At 27.7% G+C, this 10153-nt stretch overlaps 3 protein-coding genes across 3 annotated transcripts; all 3 read right to left on the reverse strand.

The window, feature by feature from the left end:
- Window positions 1-771: 771 nt before the first annotated feature.
- On the reverse strand, window positions 772-3439 carry LOC143153792 (serine/threonine-protein phosphatase 2A regulatory subunit B'' subunit gamma-like). Its single transcript, XM_076325346.1, has 8 exons — window positions 3371-3439; window positions 2729-2871; window positions 2522-2652; window positions 2057-2443; window positions 1648-1973; window positions 1358-1571; window positions 1152-1279; window positions 772-1055 (listed from the first exon to the last, which is right to left on the reverse strand). The coding sequence occupies exons 2-8, from the start codon at window positions 2772-2774 to the stop codon at window positions 944-946; spliced, it is 1344 nt and encodes a 447-aa protein (XP_076181461.1). The 5' UTR covers window positions 2775-2871; window positions 3371-3439; the 3' UTR covers window positions 772-943.
- A 773-nt stretch (window positions 3440-4212) lies between these two features.
- LOC143153672 (uncharacterized) lies at window positions 4213-5582 on the reverse strand. Its single transcript, XM_076325091.1, has 2 exons — window positions 5415-5582; window positions 4213-5328 (listed from the first exon to the last, which is right to left on the reverse strand). The coding sequence occupies exons 1-2, from the start codon at window positions 5580-5582 to the stop codon at window positions 4213-4215; spliced, it is 1284 nt and encodes a 427-aa protein (XP_076181206.1).
- A 41-nt stretch (window positions 5583-5623) lies between these two features.
- On the reverse strand, window positions 5624-6266 carry LOC143154010 (uncharacterized). Its single transcript, XM_076325745.1, has 3 exons — window positions 6154-6266; window positions 5868-6075; window positions 5624-5791 (listed from the first exon to the last, which is right to left on the reverse strand). The coding sequence occupies exons 1-3, from the start codon at window positions 6264-6266 to the stop codon at window positions 5624-5626; spliced, it is 489 nt and encodes a 162-aa protein (XP_076181860.1).
- Between the last annotated feature and the right edge of the window lie 3887 nt (window positions 6267-10153).

The following is a 10153-nucleotide window of genomic DNA, read 5'->3' on the forward strand; positions in this document are numbered from 1 at the left end:
AAGCTCTTCGTGGGATTGGAGCAACTGCTCAGTTAAAACGTCATTAAACTCGTCGTCGAAGGGGGGCAACGTACGTTTGCATAGGCTTATTTAAAATAGAACAATTTCATTGGTCGGTGAAGCAAGAAAATGTTTGGTACGGTAGATGTAACGTGATTCATTCCGATTTAGATCAAATTTAAAAAATATGAAGGTATTAAACATAATTTAAATAAGAGATTTAAAGTAAATATAAATAAAATATTTCGTGTGCGATATACAAATTTAAGAAACAGAATAGTTTTATCTGAATAGTTAAAAATGGTATAAAAATATTTTAATTTGAATACAAAATATTTGTTTCGGCAATTTGAAAATATAAACGAAAACATATCTTTATTTAATCATTTAATTATTTAAATAAAACTAATTTAATTACTTATTTATATCCTCTATTTAAAATACTCTTATTTCAAGTAGTAACCGGATCTGGATATTTATTTCAAATAAATAAATTCAAACAAACGCATACTTTTTATCTTGACAAAAATGCAAGTTTAATAACCTTGTCGAATATTATTTTAAAAATTTGTTGCAAATAAAGTAATATGTAATTTCGATTATAATGAATCAAACTTGGAAAAAATATTTATTATTTAAAATTGTACATGAAAAGTACAATTTTATAATGATAATTAGAAAAGGTTAGACTTTTAGAAATTATTACTAATTTTTAATTATAAAAAAATTTCGTTAAAAATCTATTTTTATTAAAAAATTATATTTCGAGAATATAAAGAATATTTTTATTAAAAAATTATATTACTTAATACAATTATGTATTTTATAGTAAATATTTTTAAGATTCTCTTCTTTTTTAAAAATACTGTTGTAAATTGCCCAGCATCTTAGAGGTTATCTGAGCAATCACAGGAATGTGTCATACTTCCTGTTTATTTATTTTTCAAACATGGGATGATTCATCGCCAGTATCAGCTGCCATGGATTCACGATTTTCGTACGCCCAAAAACCATCGAATTCTATCAAAATACTTACCATTGTGTCACCCTGACCACTGAAAAGTATGAATCACTCAGTGAGCAAATAAAATCTTTTGTTTTTCCTCAGAAAAACTAAATTTTAGTCTTATGCGGACAATAAAATTATTTACCAGGATAGTAAATCTTGCAATGTAATTTTACAAGGGTCTGCTGGCTTTACCATATCAAATATTTCATCTTTAACATCTTCAAAACTTACTGGTTCTTGGCTATGCATTGTCATTTGTTCTTGTATAGCCTGAATAATACATTAAATGTCAAAATTATACACTGCAGAATATTCAAATTTATCGTGAAATATTATGTGCATGCGTACACGGAAAAAATAATTAAGGCAAAACGTGTCAAGATAACCACGATTATTAATATCAAGGATTCTAAATAAATAATGCAAGCTTTGTGGTTCATGTCGATTTTCTAATGCTAAAACAAAATCTAGATATGTTTTATAATCCATTTCTCCCTCATAAGTTAAGCATTCCTGAAATACCCTCTCAAGAAATACTCCAGTTAAAGTTCCTGTGCCATATCTGTTAAGAAATAATTTTGTAAAATTGGTTTAACTATAAAATAATTGTACAAATTTTATTATTATGTTTAAATTACCCTGCTAGTTCTTCTTTATTAAGCATTCCATTATGATCTCTATCAAGATTAAGATATTGCCCATAAACTTTAAGTGCTGACGGAGCGGAAAACCAATTTGCTTCTTGTAAGTCTTTAGGTAAATCTTCATCCCTCAATTCCAAGAGATCATCAAGAAAGCTACATGCCAAAATATCTTGTATTCTAACTCTACCAGTTCTGAGAGGATCAAGGAAAAATAAAAACTTTCTCACTGCTGTGCAAACATAAAACGAATGAAAAGATTTCTCTAGTCCTTCTAGTTGTGGTAAAGTTGGTATTAATTCTAAAATATAATTTTCCAAATCCTATAAAAACAAAAAGTATGAATTAAATATATGTATTCATTAGAGTAATTTATACCAACTTAAAATAAAATAATAAAACTTACAGATTCTCTAAGATATCCTTGACCAGTAACATCATACAAAGAAAGACCAATTCTTGTTTGATGCAACCAGACTTTTCTCATAACATAATTAAATAATGCCATTATACTGATTTTACCATGAGGATCGCCTTGTTGAAGTTTTGCAAATACAACCGCAGTAAAATATGGACTGCATTTTGCACCCGCTAATTTACCTACTTTTTTAAAATCTTCATAATTTATTAATTGTTCTTCACCTGATAAAGGTGGACTATGATGTTTATCTAACAATACCCATAATGCTTTAAGTTCATTATTGTCTAACAATTGCCGAGAACGTCTTTGCAAAAATAATGCTCTTGTTTCTTCTCGTAATTTTTGTGGTAAAATTTCGTCCTCTTTTGGTAACTAAAATGCATCAATGAATATATTATAGAATAATAATTTTCAAAAATGTTCAATAAATTCTTTATTCGTGTACATTACCTTAAAATAAAATTTTGGAATCACTTTATAAGTTACATCTTTATCTTTAGCTTTGGCGCCTTTCCACTGTTCATATATTTTTTGAAAATACTGATCCTCTTTTTGTTCATTTCCTTCCAATTTTTCTTCTACTACGAGAATATTACATTTCTCATACAATAAATACATTAAATTATATTTCAATACACATTTGAAAATAATGCTTACATTTATTTACTACAGCACATTTTCGAAGTATCGTCTCTAACTCCATTTGTATTCGTTTTGAATGACTTGTAACTAAGGTTAGATATAGTTATAATACAAACACGAACACGCTTTATTACGTTCCAGCTGATTTTTTCTACAAACTATAGCGTAAGCGTATAGCATAAAGCAGTATAGAGTATGTTCATAACAAAATAAATGTCCGTATAAGTTCATAATTAAGTATCTATAAATACTATACAGCATGAAAACTGACATATTATTATGATTCATGATCTTATTTTTCTTGTATTTACATTTAAACTAAGATTCAATTATAATAAATAATTTAAAAATTATCTAAACGTTACAATAATTATGTAAAAATATTTAATTAACACAATAAGTGAACTATATATAAGTAACAAAATTTATAAATTCTCATATTGTTTAATTAAGTTCTTCAGTTTTAGGGTATTTCAATTCAAAGTTTTGAACAATTATTTTATCCTTTATGTCTGTATATAAGGGATTTCCTCCAAATGTTAATTCTTCTAAATTTTCCAATAATAACAAATATTGTATTTCACTCTCATTCTAAAGAATATTAATTATTAATAAGTTAATTACAATCTTTATACTTGGCTTTTATTTTATACTTACTGCTAAACAATTGTTGGCAATATATAATTTTTCTAAATTTTGCAAGGTTTTTGTAAATTCCAAGGATTTTATTTTATTATTTTCAAGAGATAAAACCTTTAGATTATTATCTTCAATAAAATCTTCTTTGTTCAACATCTCAATTTTGTTGTAATCCAAAATCAAAGACTCCAATGTGGAACAATGATTTATTCCTAAATAATTGATATGAATTTATAAGATTAAGAGCTAATAATACATAAAAGGTATATTATTGTTGTACATAATATATTACCAATAATATTTTGAAGATAATTATTATTTAAAAATAGATGTTTGATCACTGGTAGTTTTTTATTAATATTCATTAATGACTTAATGCAATTATGATCTAAAAATAAAGTGTACAATTTTGAAAATGTACAATTATTTCCTTCAACACCACTTTCATCAAATGTTTCCAGACAATTGTAACTTAAACATAATGTATGCAGATGTGGAAAGGAGTAGAGACCCCATAAATAAGTTATCTGGTTTCTGCTCAAATCTAAACTTTCTAATTGTGGTAAAAATTCAGCAGAGAGAACGACCTAGAATTAATTTCTATTTACTTTATTTCCTAAATTTTTAAAAATAATACATAATATACCTTTGATAAGGAACAATCAGTTATACTCAGCTGTGTAATATTTGTTAATTGATCTGGTTTGTACAGTATATTTAACATATATTTGTCTAATTTATTTCCAAATACATATCTTGCTTCAGAAATTTCTGAACTGTGTACACATTCTCCAGAAACATACTACTAATAAAATTGTATTGTTTATTGAGTTTTTTAAAAAATGTATTCAAAAACATTTCTAGTAAATAATTTTGCTTACTTTTATATTATTTAAATGAAATATAATAAATTTTTTATATAAAGCATTTGTAACTATCGGATTATTGGAAAGATCTATAACAAATAACATTTGCCAAGTCATAACATTGTCTATTTGTGTTAGGTTTCTTATATCATTATTTCCACAATAAAATTCTTGCAAAGTATGAAACGATCCCATTGATCCTAAACTTGTTATTAAATTATTTGTCAAATCTAGATACTTTAATTTTGGAAAATTATCTTGAGTGAAATTATCCAAGACTGAAATAAAGTTACTTCCAAGATTTAGTTTGATTAGATGTTTTAAAGGCTTTGCAATAGGAAATGTAGTCAATGAACAACATGTAGTACAAAGCTCTTGAATTCTTAGTGCATGTTTTAAAATACTCAATGCTGCAAAAAAATCTTGTGATATGTGAATATATTTTGCATACTCTATATTTTTCTTCTTTGGTAATGCTATCTCTTTGCAATTATTTATCATATTCTGTTTCAAATACATAAATTTATTATGTTGCTTCACTTTGCACATGTTAAATGCACATGGGAAATAATTTTCAGGTAAATTAAGACTTTTACATGCATAATTGTTAATGAATTGTAAATTTGGTAAATAAACATGCATTACATATTCTACGAATTCTGGGTCAGTAATATCTTTGAAAGGATTATTACATATTTTTAATTTATACATATTAGGTACGAATGTTATAAATGTTTTGATACTTGAAAAACAATTTGTTAAGCAGTTCCATGATATGTCTAATTCTTCCAATACAAGCAAAGCTTCTTGAATATGTATTAATTGTATATTGTTAGAACTAATATTTAATATTTTTACACTCTTCATGAAGTTCGAATTTGGAAATTCTTTGAAATAATTGAAAGAAATATCAAATTCTCTTAAATTAGGTAAATCCAATTCCATATCAATTGAATTTATATTTTGTCCAGAAATACATATTTTCACAAGCTTATATACTTCTACCTTTTCACTGATGCTAGTATACTGCATAATATTGGAGTCAGACAAACAAACACATAAAGTGTCATTTAATATATATGGTGCACTAACGTTCTTACATTTGTCCTCCTACAAACAGAAATATGTATAAGATTTATGCTATCAATGAGCAATACAATAAAATAACAATTTTTAATTATAACAAAAATTATTACATTTGTTGATTCATGTAATATATATTCATACTCTATTACAAACATAGGATTTCTAATGTTTCTATGCATTAATATACATTTCTCACAAATTTGACTTGTATTATTATATTGATTTGAATATTTCATATGTAAGTAATCGTTAGCATTCTCTGATCTGTGGAAAAACATGTTTTTTAATATGAAAAATTTTAAAATTGATATTGTTATTATTACATGTCTATAGAGCTGAAAATAGGTGTTTGTATAAGCACACAAACACGTCGCTTTTCACAAACATTAAGTAGATTTAGTATATTTCCATTATCCTTTGTTAAGAACACTTTATTTAACCAGTCAGCATCTGCTACTGCCAAACAATTAGTTACCATTAGCTTCTCCTATAAATTAAAAGATCTTTAATAATATTTATGTATACATAATAAACTTATATATTTCTAGAGAGTATATAAATACTTCACTAAATGAGGCAGTTTCAAAAAAGTTAAAAGGCCAATTTTTAATACTCATTACTCCAGGTGATGTTAAAATTTGTAAGATCATATTGCTTTCATTTGATTGCAAATTTTCTATAAACTCATCTTTCCGAATGTTCAAGCAATCAATTTCTTTATTGCTCACTTTCGTCACTTTATATAATCTCAAACTAGATATACCTAGATTACTGTAAACTAAAAAGTGTTACAAAAATTCTACTATTTAACTATTTTCTTTAATACAACTAAAAATATGTTTTACATACTGTTTTGTGATTGAACACAGTGATTCTTCCAAAAATTGTTTACACAGTTGAACAACTGTGTTTTCAGGAGCTGCATTATATTCAATAAAATTTATATTTCCACAATAATTCATATTAAATATCAATTGCTGTTGCAAAATCTAATAAGCAAATAATATTTATAAATGTTTAATTAATACTAATAGATTGTAATAGGTAGCTTAATTTTTTATAAAATACTATGGGAAAAGGAATGGTAAGGTATTATGAAAAATTATTGTACTTTAAATTGTGCTATTGCCATTTGTTTCCTTTCTATAAATTGTCTTTTATTTAACTCTATTTCTAACATTATAGTCCGTGATTCATCATGTGTTTTAATCTTTAAATTCTTGTTTTTCTGTGTTATAAATACAACATAATCAATTGAGAATAATTCTGTTCTGTACACAAAAATTAATTATATTAAAAAATAGAATACTTTTATTACTTTAATTACATGAAGTTGGCTTTTTAAAGAACGTAGTACTTTCACATATTCCTTATAATTATGTTTTAATAACTTTAAATGTGCATTTAATTGTTTATGAAACAATATATTATGATATGTTATTTGCTTCCTAAAAATAAAAATTTACTCTTTAATTTCCACTGAAGTATATTATGTACTGATAAAATATAATACATATATACTTAAAAAACTGATTATTCGAATGTCTCTCATTTTCACATATAGAATAATGATCTAGTTTTTTAATATGTGAAAGGGAATGAATAACATATGCACGATAATTGCAAAGGGTTACCAAGGGACATTCTCCATATAAGAGATCCGCAAATACAATTGAATTTAATTTTTGTAGTTGTGATAGATTTTTTATATCCTTAAAAATAAAAAGAAATGTTATTGTGTAAGACAAATAGAATATAAATATAATTATAATAATCTAAACAGTGCATACCCTTATAAAAGTTAAATGATTTCCTGCTAAATTCAAATACCGTATCTCTGATTTCTTGAAAGTATTTTTATTTATTCTTTTTAATTTGTTATCAGCCAAATTTAGTTCTTCCAACCAAGTCAATTTATTAAGATTCTGGGCAAACAAAAAATTTAATATATTACATAATGAAATAAATGTTAATTGTATAGATATACTAAAGAAAAATCTTTAGAATTTTCTAAATTAAATATTATAAAAACAAATTACATACCTTAAGACTTCCTATATTGTTTCCTGATAAAAATAAAGTGGTTAAACATAAACAAGCTTCTAGATTCGATATATAAGATATTTCATTGGAATATAAATAGAGTTTTTTCAGTGGACAATTTTTCTTAAAAAGCGGTACTTCCTAAGTGAATCAAATGTTAATTACATGGTGATTCATTAAGTGAATTTAAACTGTTTTATTACCTTAATGCCACATTCAACGATCCATAGTTCCTGTATATGAGTTAATTCAGAAACTGCATGCAAAAAGCATTCAATATCGCGTTGACCGATTATAACTAACGTACGAATATTTTTCCTTGTAAGTAATAAATTTTCGAATGAAGCAATTTCGGAATAAAATAAGTATAATTCGCGTTTACTATTATTTTTCGTTTCTGCAAAGAGAATTATTTAATCATGTAATGAATATAAATTAAATTTTCCCAGTACACTTTTATTACCTTTATTATCTATAAAATTATCCATTGCTAATTCACGGTTAATTCGTCTAAATACAATTGTTTTGAGTCTCATATTTTTATATTTGAACACGTTCGATGTATTTCTTGACAAAAACATATATCTTTTAAATACAAAAAATAATTAATAACCAATTTATTTAGATTATTTTGGCGACATCTAGTTGTTACAGAATTATTACCAACGTCTTTTTATTTTTTATTAAAATTGTACAATTTAAGTGTTTTCGAAGTACATCCAATAAAGAAAATTTTGCGCGCAGTTACACGTAGTATTACGACTTATACGACGCAAAAGTTGGGGGTGCAAATGTATTGCACTTTAAATAAAATTATTGTAGGATGCAATTTAAATATTAGAATTGTTCAAAGTGTTTCATTTTTTATTTAGAAAATACTTATTTCTATTCAATAATTGAATGTAAAGGATTGTTTGGAAATTTGTGAATACATCAAGGAAAATTCTTAAGAGAAACACTGATTCGGCAAGCACAATTGTTCTACATTGTATGTTATGATTTCATTTTTTATTCGATACTAGTATCATGTAGTTGCTACACAATTCTCGTAAATGTCAATATAGACAAAAATGATTATGAAAATCATATGAATATACTACCTTGATCAAAAAGTTCTAGGACTGCCCCCCGTGTGTCGCTGTTAATCACCCGATTGTTTCTTTTTTTTTTTTGTTAGGTTACCATATCTGTCATTAACACTTCCTTCCAATTTCAGCATCATAGCTTGATATTTGTAAAAGTTACGTTGTACTGAGCACATCTCCTTTGTTCGTGTCTTCGATTTTGAAAATGGCATCATTTGAGCATCAACGAGTTTGCATTAAATTTTGTGTAAAAAACGGATTTAACGGTCCGCAGACCTTGGATATGTTGGAGAAGTGTTTCGGCAACGATACTCTTTCGAGATCAAATGTTTTTCGATGGCACGAACGCTTCAGAAGTGGTCGTGAGTCGGTCGAGGATGACAAACGCAGTGGCAGGCCGACAACGTCGAAAACCGATGAAAACATCGATAAAATTCAAGAAATGTTGTCCGAAAACCGCAAATTGACCATCAGAGAGCTGGCAGAGGACTTGAACATTGCTTATGGATCCGTTCAAGACGTTTTGGTTAGTGATTTGGGCCTCAGACGTGTCGCTGCAAAACTGGTGCCGAAAGACCTCAATTTCATGCAAAAAAAGGACCGCGTTGAAATCGCGAAAGACATGATTTCCAAGGCCGAATCCGACCTAACATTTATTAAACGTATCATCACTGGAGATGAGACGTGGATTTATGAGTATGACACACAATCCAGACATCAAGCGAGTGAATGGCGTGCACCGGAAGAGCCGAGACCGAAAAAACCACGTCGTTTTCAGTCAAGAAAGAAGGCGATGCTCACGGTTTTCATGGATTACAATGGTGTTGTGCATCAAGAATTCTTGCCAGAAAAACAGACAGTCAACAAAGAATATTATTTGGGCGTTTTGAGACGTTTGCGCGAAGCAATTTGTCAAAAAAGGCCAGATTTGTGGGCAAACAACTCGTGGATTTTGCACCACGATAACGCACCGGCGCACAATGCGATCCTTATCCGCGAGTTTTTGACGAAAAACAACACGAACACTATCCAGCAGCCTTCAAATTCACCAGATCTGGCTCCCTGCGACTTTTTTCTGTTCAACCGAATTAAAAAACCGCTTCGCGGAACGCGTTACAGTACCCGAGAGGAGGTCATGACAAAATCGAAGACGGCTCTGATGGACATACCGAAAATTGAGTACCAGCGGTGTTTCGAGGATTGGATCAAGCGCTGGCGCAAGTGCATTGCAGTCAATGGGGACTACTTTGAAGGGGACCATATCAATTTGGACGAATAAATTTGTATTTTTGATTTTATGAATAAAGTCCTAAAACTTTTTGATCAAGGTAGTATACACAGAACATTTCAAATGTTATACGCTACGTAAACATTACAAAATGCGTTGTTCTATTTTAATTACAATTTAATGATCATTTATTGGAATACCTTTTAATTAATCTAGGAACTAAAATTTAAGTATAGTACACAAAACAATGTCAGTTCTTCTATTCATATGCATCTTACAGTCGTAAATGCGATGTAATTGTGATTATGATGTAATGCTTAGGCATTCCTTTTTACTACGTTTTAAAAATATCAAAGTTAACGAAAAAGTAGATAATGCAGTCAAAATGCCTAAACAATACATTCTCTAAGCATTGCTAACATCTATGTTCGTTAGATCAACAGTAATATTTATATACATTATCACTGTAATGATTTAATGTAATACCTCAAAG

The sequence above is a fragment of the Ptiloglossa arizonensis genome, chromosome 13, assembly GCF_051014685.1.
Source record: "Ptiloglossa arizonensis isolate GNS036 chromosome 13, iyPtiAriz1_principal, whole genome shotgun sequence".
NCBI lineage: Eukaryota > Metazoa > Arthropoda > Insecta > Hymenoptera > Colletidae > Ptiloglossa > Ptiloglossa arizonensis.

Coding starts and splice junctions, on each gene's coding strand:
- LOC143154010 (XM_076325745.1), bottom strand. CDS start 6,266: ATGAATTATTGTGGAAATATAAATTTTATTGAATATAATGCAGCTCCT. Junction 6,076..6,153: donor CTGTGTTCAATCACAAAACA/GTATGTAAAACA, acceptor TTTAGTTTACAG/TAATCTAGGTATATCTAGTT. Junction 5,792..5,867: donor AAACTGCCTCATTTAGTGAA/GTATTTATATAC, acceptor TTTAATTTATAG/GAGAAGCTAATGGTAACTAA.
- LOC143153672 (XM_076325091.1), bottom strand. CDS start 5,582: ATGTTTTTCCACAGATCAGAGAATGCTAACGATTACTTACATATGAAA. Junction 5,329..5,414: donor TATTACATGAATCAACAAAT/GTAATAATTTTT, acceptor TTCTGTTTGTAG/GAGGACAAATGTAAGAACGT.
- LOC143153792 (XM_076325346.1), bottom strand. CDS start 2,774: ATGGAGTTAGAGACGATACTTCGAAAATGTGCTGTAGTAAATAAAT. Junction 2,653..2,728: donor ATGTGCTGTAGTAAATAAAT/GTAAGCATTATT, acceptor ATATTCTCGTAG/TAGAAGAAAAATTGGAAGGA. Junction 2,444..2,521: donor TTCCAAAATTTTATTTTAAG/GTAATGTACACG, acceptor GATGCATTTTAG/TTACCAAAAGAGGACGAAAT.